The 17,642-nt window shown below is 57.0% G+C and overlaps 1 protein-coding gene and 1 long non-coding RNA gene across 11 annotated transcripts in view; both read left to right on the top strand.

Annotated features, from left to right (window-relative positions):
- The first annotated feature begins 9,304 nt into the window (after nucleotides 1-9,304).
- BANP (BTG3 associated nuclear protein) overlaps nucleotides 9,305-17,642 on the top strand; it is a 104,423-nt gene continuing 96,085 nt past the window's right edge. For 2 of the 10 annotated variants that reach the window (XM_047712448.1, XM_047712447.1), the window contains exon 1: nucleotides 10,431-10,953. In XM_047712448.1, coding sequence (XP_047568404.1) covers nucleotides 10,930-10,953 — 24 coding nt within the window. In that variant the 5' untranslated portion in view covers nucleotides 10,431-10,929. Of the gene's footprint in view, nucleotides 9,716-10,214; nucleotides 10,402-10,430; nucleotides 10,954-17,642 lie in introns of those variants that run through there. The other 8 variants (XM_047712455.1, XM_047712454.1, XM_047712445.1 and 5 more) reach the window with 7 other exon arrangements.
- On the top strand, nucleotides 10,962-14,475 carry LOC125089950 (uncharacterized). The gene is made up of 2 exons (XR_007124107.1): nucleotides 10,962-12,282; nucleotides 12,495-14,475. It is a non-coding gene; the product is annotated as an uncharacterized LOC125089950 (long non-coding RNA).

The following is a 17,642-nucleotide window of genomic DNA, read 5'->3' as shown; positions in this document are numbered from 1 at the left end:
CCGCCGCCCGTTCCCATGGTTCTGGGGTTTCCCCGTCCCCCTGCAGCCACACGGCAGAGCTCTGCTTTATTTAGAAGATGTTGCTGGGCCCGGCTGTCCTGCACGCCCCTCACAGCTGACTCGAACATCATTTGTCACTAGTAGGGCACATGCTGGAGTCTCTGCCAATGAAGGACATTAAAAAGCCATTTATGGGCGTATGATGGAAAATATCTGAAGCCAGTCCAGGGTGAAAATTGAGTCTCTTTCTCAGCGTGAACGCTGGTAGCAGTTTCTTCTGGCACTTTCTGGAAATTTCCATGACAAATAATCCTACATATATATCTCTGTGTTTTTAATACAGGAGATAATCATATCCTACCTCAAGGGTATACATGGATAGGTATATAGTCAATAATTATCATGAATACGTTTTTGTATCAATTTTTAAAAAGATTTTATTTATTTGACAGAGAGAGAGAGAGAGCACAAGCGGGGGGAGCAGCAGAGGGAGAGGGAGAAGCAGGCTCCCTGCTAAGCAAGGATCCCGCCGAGGGGGCTCGATCCCAGGACCCCAGGATCATGACCTGAGCCGAAGGCAGATGCTCAACCCACTGAGCCTCCCAGGCGCCCTATGTCAGTGTTTTTTGCTGTTTTTTAACTATAGAATATTCCATTAGAAGATATACCATAATTTATCAAATCACTCCCCTTACAGAGAAACTTTTTTGGGTCTATAATTAACACCACACTGAACATCTTCGAAGGAGATTCCCAGGTCTGACATCTAGGGGTCAATGGATAAAGGCACTGGAATGGGCGACACTGTGCCAACGTACTCTCTTGAGACAGGGTACCACGTACCATTCTTGCCCACTCTCCTTGTATTTTGAGCCAAAAAGCCTCATGTTTATCCAAGCCTACAGCTTCTAATTCCTTAGTATCTCCTTTGCTCGTGAACAGTCAGGGGACTCTGTATGACCTGTAATTATCAGCTGGAACTGAAAATTTGTCGCACGGACACATGCCGAGGTGTTTGGTTGAACTTTATTCTGGTTGTTTCAGTGGAGATGTTTTTTTGGATGTGATTAATGCCTCAATCAGTGAACTGTCAGTAAAGCAGATTCTCCTCACTGTGTGGGTGGGCCTCACCAAATCAGTCGAAGGCCAGCCTGGAACAAAGACAGACTTCCCCTGAGCAGGAGAGAGTTCTGCCAGCACTCTGTCTTTGGGCTCTGCAGGTCTCCCCAAGTTTCCAGCCTGCAAACCAAACCCCCCCCGCCCCATTGGATTTTTGGATTTGTTAAGCCTTCCAGTCCATGAGCCAATTTCAGACTGTCCTTCAAGTAGAGGAGGAAAACACGGGGATTTCTATCTTTATTTCCTCTCTCATTGGTGGTATTGTCTATTGTACATGTTTCATAGAGCAAACACTGTCATACCCAATGCACGGGTCTGATTTATCCGTAAGCACACTTGAGTTCAAGGGCATGCCAGGAGCTTTTAGCTGAACCGAGTGTGTGATCAAAGCACAGAGCGTGCTGCTCTGTGAGACCACTCGGGTTTCTTGGCACGGCTCTCACCAAACGGGGCTTTATTCTTCCAGGACAGAAATTCAAATCCATCCCTAAATGCACCCGAATGCTCTCCAGAGTACTTTAAGCTTCCCCAAATGACACAGACACTGTCCATAAAGAAATTCTATTCCAGTTGGAAAAAAAAAAAAAAAAAGAGGAAATGGGAGAAACCCTGATTGGACAAAAATCTTGAAAATATGTGGAAGTTTCTATGTGCCTTTCCTTCTTCTTTTGTTCTCCATGGATTTTCCTTATAGTACAATTTTGGGCACACACTTTTATTGATTTTATGGATTTATAAACCTGTTCCCCTGATCTGAGGAGCCCGAGGGGACACTTTGTAGTGGAAATCTCTTTTTCATAAGGACGTTAAGTGCTTTTGTGATACCCATCATCTGCCCAGCATAATTACCCTGTATTCTGAGTCAGATGAAAACCAGTGAATCACGGCTGCCTGGGAGCCCAAGGGAAACATTTCCTCCTCCTTTGCTGAAACATACACAGCTTCTCCTCCCAGAAAATATGAATCAAGAGGCTCCAGGAACAAAGCGGCACCACTGGAGTGACATCAACATAGACGTCACTGCTCATGTGTGTCCAGGCGTGTCTTTTGGGTCTCCTGGGAGCCCTGGGACTCATGTGCTGGGGGCAAGGGCTGTGTATGTCTGCCTGACACGGGACACCTGGCCACTTTCCTCTGATAACACCTTCTGATAATCACTTGACTTTTCCCTGGGACACCGGCCCTGCCGGAATGGCCATCCAAGGTCGAGCGGACCCCTGTCGCTGAGGTGTCTCAGGTTCGACCGACCGGAGAGAAAATAACTTACAGGTGAGCTTTGCTAGCCAGTGAGCGTTAGCTCTGAGAGCTTGGCTGTAGGCATAGGGTAAGAGGCACGGTCTGTCCGCGATGATCGTTAAACTGGTAAGAAACACACTGTGTGCCGCTGCTGGAAACGCTTCTTCAGATCTTGCCCAAGAATGGAGAGAAAACTGAACCCAGGGTTGGGAAGGCTGGAGGAGGACAGAGAGTGAGAGCGAGAGCGAGAACATGGCGTTGCTCCGGCCAAGTGGTTCCTACGCCTCTATCCTGAAGTTCTCTTCCAAACTTCCCAGTTCCGTGACTCAGTGAGGTCCTTTTATTCTGCTCCGCGTGTGCGCACTTCCCCTGGGTTCCAAAGGCCCTGACTTAGTAAGCACTGTGGTCTCCATCCAACAGGGGAAGGGCCCGGAGCCCGGGCAATGATGCCTATGGTCTAAGTTCTCCCTTGCTGGAGAGTGGCGGGGCAGGGGTGATGCATGTGGCCGTGACCTCATTCTCCCCGTGAGCCTGGCCTACCCATGTGTATCCTCGGTGCGCCTGCCGTGCAGGGAAATGCCGGCCGCCTATTCCCACCGCGTACCCGGTGCAAGGCGATTTTTGGTTTGGAATAGAAACAGTGCACGGAAGCCGATGCCCCAGTTACCTACTACGGCCTGACCCGGCGCTCCCAGGGGCGGTGGCTGGAGACAGCGGTTACCGAACTGGCACGAACTGGCACGTGTCCGTTCTGGGTGTGGCTCAGTGGGAAGGGCCCAGCTCTGCCCCGCCAGGCCTCCGCCGCTGACAGGGCACGGCCGGGCCGGAGCACTTGCTTCCCAGGCGGCCGCCCAAGGCGGGGGAGCGGAGGCTGGGGTGCTTCTCGGCGTGGGCCTCTCTGAGCCGGGAGTCGGCATTCGCTCCCTCAGCACAACGAGGCCCTTTATGCAGAGAGTCGGACGGCGTCTTCCATAAAGTCAGACGTGCGGGGAGCCGGAGACCCAGCAGTTCCGACCCGGTGCGCGCCGCAGAGAGACGAAGCGCAGAGACGCCCGCACACAACGACCGGAAAGTAAAATCACCCACGTGTTCACCCGTGGAGGAACGGATCAGAAGGACAACGGTATCTCAACATGCAAGTATGCGGTCATAAAAAGGAACGCGGTGACAGTAGTCGAGGCCGTGTGGCATCCGCAGAGAAACAGCCTGATCCGTCCGTGGGGCCGAGCAGAGCCCGGGAGCAGACGCCGTGAGCGCAGCCGGCGCGTCCGGGACAGCAGCAGCGGACTTCCATGAGCGAAACCAGACTGGTCGACAACCGCGGAGCGTCCCCGCGCCCGCAGAGCGAGTCCCAAACGGACCTCATGCCCTGACCACGTTCCGCCGGGTGAAAGGGGCCGGGCCGAGGGGCCACATGTTGTGGAACGTCGTTTGTGCCGAATGTCCGGAACAGGCCAATCTATGACGCGAAAGCAGAGGAGGGGCTGGCAGGGCTGGGGCCGGGGCCGGGGGGGGGGGTGTGTGACTGATAAGGGGATGCCCTGCCTTTGGGGAGGATGAGAAGGTTCTGGAAAGAGTTAATGAGTGAGGGGTGGCAGAACACCGGGAATGTGCCTGATGCCACTGCATCGTACATTTACATGGTTAAAGCAGCCAAGTTTACGTGATGTGCATTTAAACACTACACAAAAAAGGAGGAGTGGGGAAAGCGGTCAAGCAGGTTTGGCCAAGTGTAGACACACCAGTGGGTTATCTCGTGACTTAGGCAAAGGCACAGCACTGGCACCTACGGGCCAGGTGGTAGCGGTGGCTGCTAACGCTTTCTCAGTGGCACCCAAGTCCCCGGCATACATGCGACACAGTCTGCAAAGTACAGTCTACTGTCCCACTTTCCGGATGACACTGAGGGCCCGGAGGTCAGGTTACCGGTCCGGAGCCACACAGAGAAGCGTGAGCGGGAGTGGGATGCACATCCGGCAGAGCTCAAAAGCACGAGAACGCACAGGTGACTTTTGTGAGGTCTTACTGTCCCATTTCCCGGGGGGCGGGGGGGGAAACTGAGGCACAGGACGTTCTGGTGGCTTTCCCAGATTCACAGGACATCACAGCCATGCAGCAGCAATGAACCAGAGTCCTCATCTCTCAAAATCTTCTTAAAAAAATACTCATTTTCCAGCTTTATTGAGGTATGATGGACAAACCCCAGGACGATTTTATACACGTCTACACCGTGGAAGCGTTATCACAGGTACATCAGCAACTCCGCTGTGGACCCAGTTAGCGTGGTTGTGGTGCTGAGTACCCGAGGTCTTAGAAACTCTCCAAGACACAATGCAGCCCCGTCAGCTGTGGTCTCCACGCTGGACCTCAGGTCCCTGAATGCATTCACCTTCAAACAAGAAGTCTCCACGCTGTGATCCAAAGATCCCCATTCCCCCACCTGCCGGGCCCCGCTAACCACCGGCTCTACTCTCTGCTTCTCTGAGTTTGACTTTTCTAGATTCTACGTATAAGGGAGACCGTGCAGTCCGCCTGGCGTACTTCACTCAGCGTGAGGCCTTCCAGGTTTGTCCACGTTGTCACAAATGGCAGGACGTCCTTCCTTCTCGTGGCTGAAGGATATTCCATTTTTTATCTACGCCACAGCTTCTTCATCCATCCATCGGTCGGGGGACACTTAGCCCATTTCCATGTCTTCCTGCTGAGAGGGACACGGCAGCATTCAGACATCTGTTTTCGTCTCGTTTGGACATTTACCTAGAAGCGGCTGCAAGCTCGGAGTGTCGTTCTTAGTTTCCTGAGGGCCCTGCGGACCCTACATTCCCACCAACAGTGTGTGAGGCTTCTTCTCTCCCACCTTCAATGATGCTTGTCAGCAACTGTGCTTCCGATGCCAGCCGTTTTAAGAGGCGAGACATAACTTACTGGAGGTTTGATTTGAATTTTCCTGATGACCAGTGATGTTTCACGTACCCGTATGTCTTCTTTGGAAAAACGTCCACTTAGGTCCTCTGTCCATTTTAAAATCTCTCTCTCTATTCGCTCTCGAGTTGTACGAGCTTCTTCTCTACGCCGAGTATTAACTGATTATCAAGTGTGTGGCAGGTAAACATTTTCTCCCCTTCTTTAGAACGTCTCTTCGGTGTGCCATGCAAAAGCTTTTTGGTTGGTTGTAGCTTGTTTTGGATAGTATGGACCATTTAACAATATTCATTCTTCTGACCCACAAACGCGGGATATCTTCCCATTTCTGTGTGTGTTCTCTTCAGTTTCTTCCACCGGTGTCCTGTCGTTTTCAGTGTACAGATCTTTCACGTCCTTGGTTAAACTTTCTTAACTACTTTGCTATCTTGATGCTATTGTAAACGGGACCGTTTTCTTCTTCTTCAGGTCATTCTTTGTTAGCACATAGACTCTTGCATGCTGTTTGTAAGGGGACAGTTTTTTTGGCGGGGTCTTCAGGGTTGTCTATGTGTAAGATCATGTTATTGGCAAACAGAGACGATTTAACTTCTTCCTTTCTGATTTGGAGGACTCACTTCTTTTCCTTCCTAACTTCCCAGGCTAGGACTTCTAGGACTCTGTGGAATGGGCCCCCTGGTCTTATTTTCAGCCTCAGAGTTCAAGCTTTCAACCTCTCACCATGGAGTCTGATGTCAGCTCTGGGCTTGTCATACATGACCCTCATCGTGTTGAGTTTTTATCAAAAAGGATGTTGAATTTTGTCAAATGGTTTTTCTGCCCCTATTGAGATGATCACATGGTTTTCACTTCATTAACGTAGCGTATCACATCACGGGCGGGTGTATTTCCCTGTGTTCCTGGGTGGACTGCTTCCGTACCAGTTACAAGTGGCTGGAGCTGGGTCTCGGGGCTGTTTCAGGAGGGCTTCAGCCACGGATGGCTCGTCAATATTTGCCGCTGAGGGGGTGTGATGGGGAACCTCCTATTCTACCACATTGCTGATGGGCTTCCTGGTCCTTAAATCTCCTGGTGGACCGGAATATGTGGCTGTGGGGGATCCATGCTGGTGGCAGATGAGGCTATGATGGGAGCCGAGTGCTGCTTCTTTCCATTTCCCCTGAATTGTCTATAGGCTCTATTACCAGGACTCCATTTCATCCCCTAACCTGATGTCTTGCCAGCGGATGCTTGTGTGTGAGGCAGAAAACGGTGTCCTGGAGCAGGAGAGGAATTACAGAGTGTAAAGAAACACTGTTCAGGGTCGTCACCATAGCCACGAGTGGTAGCCAGTGGCTGGCGGTGCTGAGTTCCCCATCTCAGGGAATGGTACTTCCATCATCTGATTTTCCATATTTGCAGGCCCAGGTGGTGTCCCAGATGCCCTTCTCCCTTACCTGTGCCCCCAGGAGTGGGTTTATGGTCAAGTCCTGTTGATGTCATCCCACGCTGTCCACTTCTCCACATCGGTCTCCACTGTGAGCGCCCTAGTTCAGGCCTTCATCATCTCTTGCCAGGACCCCTCCCAGAGCCTCCTCCAAATCCACTTAGCAATCTTCCTCCCCACCCCCAGTTCATTTGTCAACACTGTAGCTAGAGTGACCTTGGAAAATGCAAACTGGACCAGGGCCACCCTTGTCCCAAACCTTATAAAGACGTTCCGTTATTTCAGGATCAAAACAAAACCCGTCCCTCGGCCAACAAGGACCTGCACCGCCCACATCTCAACTACCTCTCCTACCGCATCTGCAGTCTTTCTCTTGCAGGCCTTGGCGCCGCTCCTGCGCGACCCTGGATGTGCTTAACCTTAGTGAACTTCACGTTCTCCCGCAAGAGCTGGCACGATTCTATGTGCCGAGCTCATGGTGTGGCAACGTAACATACGGTCATAGGGTCATTTCTGGAGTCAGACCCTCTGCTAAACCCTTTACGAAGTCTGCTTCATTGAATCCTCCCAGGCTCCCCACGTGCCGTGAGTTTAAAAGGCCGGTTTCCAGAGGGGGTGGAAGGCTCACGAGGCCTCAACAGTGTAATTTGCACACGGGAGAGCTTGGATTCCAAGCCCAGGTCAGGCCAGCTCCGTGTCCCTGCTCTCGTAGATGGCAGAACTGCTTTCTAGGCTCCTCTCGGGCGACTGGGAGTTTCATGAAGGATGGACTTTCCTCCACCCCAGCGGCATCTTCAGGAACAGGGCCCTTCTGCAGAATCCCAGGATTTGCTTTAAGTGGGCAACACACGGTTTTGGAGAAGGGGCCTTTGAGATTTTTGCAAATGCCCAGGGCACACAGATGGAAGGGGTCCCCCATTTCTGGTGCCATTCAGGCCAGAGTGCACCTCCCTGTCTTCTTATCAAGCCCCCACTGACATGGCACCAGCTTCCTTAACTCCAGAACCTGAACTGGAAGAGGATGATGATGATTTCATATATATATGAAATTATTATTATTTTTTGTGAGAGAGTCAGAGACAGAGAAAGAGACAGACAGAAGGGGCAGAGGCAGAGAGAGAATCTTACGCAGGCTCCACGCCCACATGGAGCCTGATGCGGGACTGTTACGCAACCCTGAGGTCATGACCCAGCAATAGACTGAAATCAGTAGTCAGAGGCTAAACCCACCGAGCCGCCCAGAGCCCCCACACCCGACTCTTGAGGAAGTGCCTGGCAAGGAGCGTCCCCCGCAGTAGGGAAGCAGCTCCCCCTCCGTGCACGGCTGTCCTCGCCGACGTCCAGCTGCGCCACTGTTCTCAGAACCACGGTGCATCAGCCGGTGTCGGTCCGGGCAGCACCGGCCTCTCCCTGACCCTCCTGGGCAGCGCGGTGAAGAGTTAACGCGCCGAGTCATCCACACAGAAGACAACCGCGACTGTGGCACCAGCACCGCGACCGTCTTCCCGGCGCGATCCGGGTGAAGACTCGGCTGGAGCCCGCGGGGCGCAGGGGCAGGGCCGGGAGGGAGCGGGGACCCGCGCCGCGCCGCGCCAGCCGCCGAGAGGACAAGGCGGCGTCCGGGAATGCGACGGGGTCCGCCGCGGTCACCGCTCGCGCTCACACGTCCGCGAGTCCGCGTCGAGGGCCCTGGGGTCAGCACCGGGACTGGCCGCGGCCGAGGCGGAGCCGGACGCAGGCTGCGCGGTGGGCGGCCCGGCCCTGCCCCCAGCTCGGCAGCCACCCGACCGCGTCCCGCACCGCGAACCCGCCTCGTTCTTTTTCGGCAGCGCGACCTTGCCGAGCCGCGGCCCTCCCGGGGCGGCGTCGCCTCGGAGCCACGTGTCCTCCCCCGCCCCGGACTCCCGCCCGGGTCTCCCGCGGCCGCCGTCCGGAGCGTCTTCGGGGTGCCCTTCCCGCACAGCTAACCCGGGGACGACCCGGCCCGGCGGCTCCCCGAGGTCACTTCTGAAAGGAAGCGTCCCCGGCAAGGTCGCCCAAGGTCACACGGCCCGTCACCGGCCGGAGTCCGGTCTCACCGCGGCGACGGGGGCCGGGGGCGGGGAAGCCCGAGGAGCAGGACCGCGTGTCCCGCCCGCACGAGGCGGCCGGCAGGTGTCCGCGCGACGGGCCGAGGCAGCTCGGGGACACAGCGGCCCGAACCAGAAAACAAGACGGCGAGGCGGGCGGCGCGGGGCCAGGACGCGGGAGCAGGGCCTCCGGGGAGCGCGCGCCGCTGTGAGCGCCGTCGGACGGCCGCCGCGACCGCAGGGGACGGCCGGGCACACACGCCTGCGCGCGGCAGCGCCGGGCCGTGCGGACGGACGCCGGGGACCCCGCGCGCCAGCCACGGTCCCCCGACCCCCGACCCCGACCCCGACCCCGGAACTTCGGCCCTTCCCTCCCAACTACAAGTCCCAGCAGCTGCGCGCGCGGGCGCCGAAGGGAGCACGGAGTATGGAGAGACTACAAGTACCGGCAGGCTCGGCGACCGCGCAGGGACTACGATTCCCAGGAAGCCCCGCTCGCAGCTCGCGCAGGGCCCTCCGGGATATGTAGTCGTCGCGGGGAGGTAATTCCCTAGTCATCCAGCCTCAGAAGAAACGGTACATTCCTCTCCCGCTGCGCCGACGCGACTTCTGACTGGGTAACGAGAAGACGGAGCTCACGCCGGGGAAGGGACGATCCTGAGAGGCCCCGACCGTGGCGCGGCGGGAGGTCGCGTGCGCATGCTCGGCATTCGCCGGCGCGGGCGAAGGCGCGCGCGGGAGGCCCGCGGCGGCAGGCCCCGCCCCCTCGCCGCTTCCCGGAGCCCGGCGCGCCCTGCTCGGAGAGTCTGCGCAGACGAGGCGGGGCGGCGGGCCGCGGGGAGGGACTCGCGGCGCCTGCGCAGAGCGGCGGCTTCTCTCGCGAGGACGGACGCCATTATCGCATCTCCCCGACAAACACCACGAGAATTCCGCAGCCCACACGGTAATTGCAGCTCCCGCAGCCGGTCGCGTCTCCACCTCCCCCTTCCCGCGGGGCGAGAGCGAGAGCGAGAGCGAGATCTCCCCTCCTCCCTCCTCCCTGCGCCCTCCTCCGGCCGCCGCGCCCGCGCCCGCCGCCCCCGCCCGGGCGCCCTGCGCGGCCGGCCAACGGCCCGCCGCCCTCGGCCCCGACGCCCCTCGGCGCCCTCGGCCTCGGTCCCGCCGGCGCGCCCGGCCCCGGCGCCCCCTCCCCGCTCCCTGCGGCTCCCCACCGGGCCCGCCGCCCCCGCCCGCTCCCCCTCCCCGCGGTCCGGCCCTCCCCCCGCCCCCGGCGGCCCCCGACTCCGCTCCGGGCCGTGGGCCGCGCGCCAGCCTCGCTCCCCGGGGGCCGGGCGGGGGCCGGGCCAGGCGGCTGCGCGTGGCGGCGGGCGCCCCTGTCACCTGTCGGGGCGCGGGGACAGCGCCCTGCGAGCGAGGCCCGCGCCGGGGGTTCCCGCCGGGCCGCCCTCCCCCGCGCGTGTGCCCGAGGAGCTGGCGGGCGGGAGCGCACCCCGTGGGCCGAGCGCTGTGGGGGAAGCAGGGCCCGGTGCCGGCTGGGGAGGGCCCCGGGCCGCCGGGGACGAGGTCGGGCGCAGGCTGCGGAAGTGTGGCCTCGGGGCTCGCCGCGGGCGCCGCCCTGGCCCGGTGTAGGCCCGTGTCGCCTGCACCGTCCGAGCGCTTGCGAGGCTGCCCGCGTGGGGCGCGGCGCTGCCCGGAGACCGGGCGCTCCCGAGGAGCTGCTGCCGTGTGCGGGCGTGCGGGGCCCGTGCACGTGGGCCGGCTGGGGGCTCGCCGTCCGCCCTGCGCCGCCCCGCCCGGAGCGCACCCCGCGGCCGCCGGAGCTGTCGTGGAGGAGCCCCGGGAGCCCGCCGGCGGGGGGTGCAGTGGTCTTCCCCGAGCGAGGGGCGGACGGCCCAGCGCTTCAGCCTTCCGCTGTAGGGTCCGGGGGTGCCGGTGCTGGCGGGGGAGCCACCGGACAGCCCGCCGCGTTAGCCCTCCTGCCGGGACCCCCGGGCCTGTGCCTGCAGTGGAAGCAAGTGTCCTCCGGGGACGTGGGGTTGTGTCCACGTCCCCCGGCTGTGGGTTTCTAACCGGTTCAGTGCGGCGGCGGGGACTGCTGGTCACCCCAGTGTTGTCATCCCAGGGACCCCGGGTCGCGCAGACTGCCCCGCGTCATAGATGAGGTCAGTGGGACCCACACAGGTGAGGACGCTCGTCCAGGACACACATGGCCGAGGGCTGGAACTCAGTCGGTGCGCGGTCTGTTTTCTGAGAAGCACAGGCACGCGTGGAGAGCTTACCCGGAGCAGCGGTGCGGGAAGCACCAGGGAGAGCCTGGGCAGGGCAGCAGCTCGGCCGCTGGGGCCACCAGGATGTAGTCTTTCTGCGTGCGGAGCCCGGACCAGGGCAGTGGCACTGTCAGATTGCCGGGGCGGGGACGCAGCTGCTGCAGGATGACTTCCTTCTTCCCGTCCCCGCTCCCCAACCCACCCTGCTCCGGGACTCCCGTTGTTCCAAGACCGGGCAGTGCTGCTCGCTTCCCCGCGGGGGAAGGTCTTTTCTGCCCGGTACCGGCCTGGGCTGTCTCTGCATGTGCTCCCCGGGACTCTTCGCCTGGTTTTACGTTCTCAGGGCTACTGTCCCGGCTCTCCAGCCTCCGCTCTTCTCCCCAGTCTTCTTTTTCTAGTCGGGATTGATCGCTCCGTCCGCCAGCCCAGGTTTGCGCGCACTTTCGTTTTCTGTGCGTCCGAGTCCGTTCAGGACTCCGTGTCCCAGTCCTGGCTTTGTCCGTCGTTTCCAGTTTCAGTGCTTCAGTCCTTTCCGGTGACCTCAGGACCCTGCTTGCTGTGAGGGCGTTCTCAGAGCGCCCTGGGTGTGGGGTCCCACTGCACGTGCTCTGAGGGCTCGCCCCGAAGCCCCCCGACGTTCTCTTGCTTCCGTCGAGGACTTTCTTCTGGATTTATTCTTTCTGTCCTTCTGACGTTGGACGTCTCGGACTGACCCACTGAATCTCTTGTTTCTATCCTCTTGGGTCACATCACTCTCGTTTTGGGGAGAGGGCTTCGTTTATCTCCAGTGCTGTTCTAAGCTTCTCCTTTCCACAGTTGAAGACCACCGGGAGCTTATGTTGTCTGTTTTGTTGTCCGCGGCAGCTGCTTGTGTTACGAATGCGCCATCTTCCTGGCTTTGAGGACACCGAAAGGATTTTTTCATTTCTTTTGTTCTTTGAATTCTTGTATCTTCTAGTGTCATTGTCGCCATCTTCTTAAAGGCGTTGGCTTCGTACTTCATATCGCAAAGATTCCTTAAATATTGGTAATTATTGTTGTTTAAGGCAAGAGAAAGTGGGCAGAGAGCTCCGAGTCTGTGGGGCTGGTTGTGAAAACATGTGGGTCTCCCCTCGGTGACCGGGAGCTCGTTACTGTGTGGGATGTCAGGAGCCTGGTTGCAGAGCCTTTTCCTCTGGGTCTTACGGCTTAAGAAAGACCCCTCTGATTGGGGGCTGGTCTGCCTGGTCCAGGGAGGCTTCTCGTACAGCTCTTCTTCTTCTTCTTCTTTTTTTTTTTAAAGATTTTATTTATTTATTTGACAGACAGAGATCACAAGCAGGCAGAGAGGCAGGCAGAGAGAGAGGAGGAAGCAGGCTCCCTGCTGAGCAGAGAGCCCGATGTGGGACTCGATCCCAGGACCCTGAGATCACGACCCAAGCCGAAGGCAGCGGCTTAACCCACTGAGCCACCCAGGCGCCCTCGTACAGCTCTTCTGTGCCTGCGTCCAGCTTGTGGGAGCAGGCGCAGCCCACGCTCTGCGGAGTGCCCTGGCCTGTCAGGCTTCGAGCCCACCTTCGGCTGCACCACTCCTGTGCTCCACACCGTGGTTTCCTTGGCTCTCCTGAGCGCCTTCAGGTCTCCCAGAAATTTGCAAAGTATCTTGTGTCTTACTTTCTTTCTTGTGGGTTTATTATTATGCAGTTACCTTAGTGGGACGAATAGAGGTCAACTTTGTGACCATTTGCTCTTGGGAGCAGGAATTCCTGAGCCCATTCTCGGCATTCTGGTTCTTGTCATTCTGCTCTCCTGCTGCCCTGCAGTCTTGGTAATGGATGCCTTCCGCCGTGGAATGGGTGGCCTGACCACTGTCCCCGTGGCCGCCTCTGTGTTGCAGTGTGGGCGGATGGATGTCCTGCGTTCCTGCTGCGGTTCTGGCTCCGCAGCCTTGGAGCAGGGCCAGCTCAGCCCTGGAAGGCCAGCCGTAGACACAAGTCGCAAAGGTAGATTCAGACTCGAGGTCGCCTTGGCACACCAGCTTCTCGGACCATGTCGTGTGAGGATAGCACTTCAGTGTGCCAGACTTAGGGTCGCTTCTAGTTAAGCAGGAATTACACTTGAAGTGTAGTCTTGGTGCATTTTAGTCAATTATCCTTTGAAAATGGTGCGCAGTGAAGTACGGCCCCGTATCTGCCAGGGCCTAGCAGGGCCCACACAGTGACCTCGCCATCGCTGGGTGTTCCAAGGAAAAGGCAAGCTCTCAGGCCCCCACCAGACATACGGAATCAGAATCTGCAGCTTTGTAAACTTTTCCTTTTGCAGTAATTTTAGATTCACAGAAAAGTTGCAGAGATAGTTCAGAAAACTTCCCTGTTCCCGTCACCCACTTCCGGTAGTGCTGAGTTCTTACGTAACCAGATATCCTAAAAATCAGAAAGTTAACCTCGGCACAGTACTGTTAACTAAACTGCAGACCTAACCGAATTTCGTAAGTTTTCCATTAATACCCTTTTTGTGTTTCAGGATTTAATCCAGGATCCCACTCCGCACTTAATTGTCATGTCTCCTGAAGTCTCCTCCAATCTCTCATACTTACATAGCCCCAGAGTATCTCTCCCAGATATTTGTAAATTACAAAGGGAAAAATGGTAACTTCACAGTGGAACAATCACCTCCTTAACATCACCAGTAATAGCACCTATGATGTCACGTACCCCAGCTGATAACCCGAGACACAAGTGCAAGCCCATAGTCCAGTCCCGAGAGAACCCGAATGGAGGGTCGTTCACCAGAATGTTAATGGGTGTCCCTTAAAAGTATCCCTGTCTTGCAAGACTGAGAAACACCCAGAATTTGCATTTAGAAAGATGGCCCGGTGTGGTGTATGCACTTTGATGCTGAAGAAGTACTTCCTGTGCGAGAACGTCGCCAAGGAGGTGGGCTAGACAACCACAGTCTTGCGGACTGGAAGATGGGTGCTTCAGGTATGGGGTCTGGGCGAGCTTGTGATGGCGTGGCTGGATAGCCGGCATCTCTCCTTAAGGATCTGGTACACCGCGTGAGTCCCCACAGCTGAGCTGTTCAAGTAAATACGTGACCCACAAGACGGACCTGGAAAGGTGCACGTAACTTTACCAGTTCGGCCCTTTAGATCTGGGAAAGGAAACGTTTTTCTTTTTTTGAAGAAGCTCCTGGAGGAAAATACACATTAAGGTTTTCAATGAGATTGACTCAGATAAAAGCTTTAGAGAGTCCTCTGCACGACAGGTAAATGACAGCGTTGTGTTCTCCGACGTCACGTATAGGACGGTCAGAAAAACAAGATCACACGATGGCGTGTTCACTCGAGTACTCTGAACCGCTCCGAAACGTTCATTCTTCTGGGGTGTGAGAAGGAGGGCTAGGGAGCTGGAGAGCAGGCAGCGAGGGGGGTCACGTGACTGCGGCTTGTTTTTGTCAAAACTGCACTTGTTTCCTTGTTGTCCAGTGCCTGGAGCTCGTTTAGCTGGTCCCTGAGAATTAGAGTCTGCAGCGACCCTGCTTTTCAGGGAAGTGCTGAAACACTTCACCCTTAGGTTGCCCAGTTTCGTCTCGTGCAGGCGTGACACCAATTAAAAATCAGAGCTTTAGCTAAGAGCTCATGCTGTCTTCCCCTCGCTCTCTGGCTCTGGTCGTTCCTTGCCTGGGACTGTGGCTGGACGGCCCCCCTGAGGAGGTCGCCCCCCAGAGAAGGTTCTTGACTCCTCACCCGCCAGTGCAGCGGCGAGGGCAGCAGCCCCTTGTTCTTCCATCTCGTTCAGGGGAAGCGGAGCGCGGGTCAGGCCCTGGAGCCCCCCCGTGGCTTGAGACGTGTGGCTGTTCTTGATTTAACGTGAGATGGGAACGTTAACTTCTCCAGCCACAAGCAGATCGTAGGCCCCAAAATTCTGTAACATCACAGGAGATGAAATTTTGAATTAATTTTTCTGCACCTTTTAAGATTTTATTTATTTGACAGAGACCACAAGCAGGCAGAGAGGCAGGCAGAGAGAGAGGAGGAAGCAGGCTCCCCGCTGAGCAGAGAGCCCGATGCGGGGCTCGATCCCAGGACCCGGGATCATGACCTGAGCCGAAGGCAGAGGCTTAACCCACTGAGCACCCAGGCGCCTGCACCTTTTACTTCTGCCCATGGCCAAGAACCGTCCGATTTGGTTAAATGTTTCGACCATCTACCTCTGTACTGGGGCGGCCAGTCAGAGTCGCTTTATGACTAAGCGTCACAGTGGAGGGGAGAGGTGGTGGTGGTCAGTAGTAACCTGCAGGGTCAGATTGCTTACGGCGTGGAAGCGATGGACGAAGGACGTCGGGCAAGCAGAAGGCAGAGCTGAGCGCGCTTTAATTCAGCCGCGTGCAAAGTAGGTAGGTGGAGGGGGTGTTTGTGGGGAAACGGATGCCGTTGCCTTGCCCAGGTGATTCCGTACAAGCGCTTAGGAGAGGAGCATCCGAGGAGCACGGCAAGCACGGCAGGTTGGCCAGGAGGGCCTGGGGGGACGGCGGCCCGGCGAGCAGCTGGGCGTGCTGTTGGGAACGCGGGCCCGCGGCGAGCCCGTCGGGCTGGGGCCTGAGCACCTGTGGGCAGAACCCTGTACTGACCAACTGTTCGGTAATAAAGACTGACTTTCTGTGCTTCAAAACACGCTGCTTGTGGTCTGTACTGATTTTTCCTCGTTTCACAAGGTAGAAAATCATGCAATAACCGGAAGGGGTTTGAGTGAAACTGCCCCGCGAAAACTTGGTGATGTGGGCTGCTGCACTCCCGGGGGTCCACAGTGCGTCCCTGGGTGTGGCCAGAGCCCTGGGCGTCTTCGCTTCACAGAGCAGGGACACACAGACACGGGCTGCTGTCACCTGTGATGCCGCCGGCAGGTGGATGGCGGGGAGGCACCTGTCTGCCGCCGCCCCTTGCTGTATGGGGTGAACTCTCGTCGCAGGAGCCTAGCACTGCGCCAGGTTGCCCCGAAGATGCCCGCCGTGATTCACTCCCCACGGTTTCTCAGACTGCATTGGTCAGAGAAGGCCGAGTGTCCTGTTTCCAGCTAAAAGTCGCCGCAGCTGTTGGTAGTGACTTGGCCTTCTCCTTTTGCAATTAAACATTTTATGGATTTTTACGATTTGTGACATTCAACTGATTTTCACATTTTTTGCCAAGTGAGGGTTTAATGTGTTGTTTTAGATTTGTGTCATTCAAATTGATGTAAAATGCAATCACACTGTGATAGGGAGGAGAAAGGGAGACAGGGGCGACCGGCATACGATGACAGCAGACAGGCTGCTCGTACGGAATGCCGGGAGGCTGGCTTCTGGAGTCCTCCTGGGGATTGTTAGGGAACTCTGCAAGCGTGCGTTACCTGGTTGGGATTTCCGTGGACCCGCCACGGTAGGAATCCGAAGTCTGTCCGTCCAGTGACCAAGGCAGAAGAGGAGCCGGCGGAGGCCCGGAGGCATGTCCCAGTCCTGTCACAGTGCAGGCACGTCTTTCGGGAGCCCAGGATGACCCTTCCACAGAAATGGGTCCGAGTTTCTTGATCCCTCGGCCTCGGGGCAGTTTCAAGGTCTGAAGATGCCACAAAGGTCACTCGACGCTTGGGAGCTCTAGGGCAGAAATGCATAAACCTTTTTTATAAAGGGCAGGATAAGGGAATGTTTTTGGCGTTGGCGTCTCCGTCCCAGCTGCCCAGCTCTGCCCTCGGAGGGCGGGAACCAGGATGCGTGCGTCCGTCCTGCAGCGCGGTGACTCCAGAAGGCGCGAGGTTGGGCTCCTGGGCTGTGGTTGGTGCACCCCACACCCAGACCCCGAATGCTCGTGCAGGTTGGAGAACGAGATGGGGGCTCGGTGACCGCCACATGGCGGGGCCCCTAGAGCTGTTGCCAGGCTGCTCACGGGGCCGTCCTCTGTCACAGCCGCGCTGCCGCTCACCGGCACCGTCGCGCTCCTGACCTGCACTGAGACTGGGCTGTCCCGGGGGAGGTCCGCGGGGACCGCCTCGCCAGCTGCAGAAGGCACGAGGTGCGTGGGGCAGAAACCTCGAGTCCGTTTTCGGGAAATCTGCTCGGAAAGGAAGTGTCCCATGGCGGCGTCTCCGAAGTGGCAGTGGGCGTGTCGGAGGCCCCTTCGGATGAGAAAGCTCCCCTCCGTCCCCAGCACCGTTCTTTGGAGAAAACCCTCTTCTCTCCGCAGGAGTTGTGTGTTTTCAGGCTTCGAATTTGCAGGAACGGTACAAAGATTTGTGACAGCCCTCTCCGTTCTCACATGTTCTGTTTTATACTTGATTTATTTCCTCTCTTCTCTGTAACTGTTGATGTGTGTATTTTTTTCCCCCTGAACAGTGTAAGATGTGATGTCTCTTTACTTCTAAGTCCTTAAGTAGTGGTTTCCTATAAACAGGGATATTCTTTTGTGTAACCACAACACAATGACTGAAATTGGAAATTTATCATTCATATAGCTCTGGTATCTGAGCAGCGGAGCTAACTCGGATTTTACTTCTTGTCCTGACAGCGTCCTTATGGTAAAAGAAAAATGGACTCTTCTACACTTGGATGAATCTGTTTCTCCCCCAGAATATTTGCCCTGGCCCATAGAAT

Source organism: Lutra lutra, chromosome 17, assembly GCF_902655055.1.
Source record: "Lutra lutra chromosome 17, mLutLut1.2, whole genome shotgun sequence".
NCBI lineage: Eukaryota > Metazoa > Chordata > Mammalia > Carnivora > Mustelidae > Lutra > Lutra lutra.
Note: the sequence above shows the minus strand (reverse complement) of the source record. Positions and strands in the feature narration are given on the sequence as shown.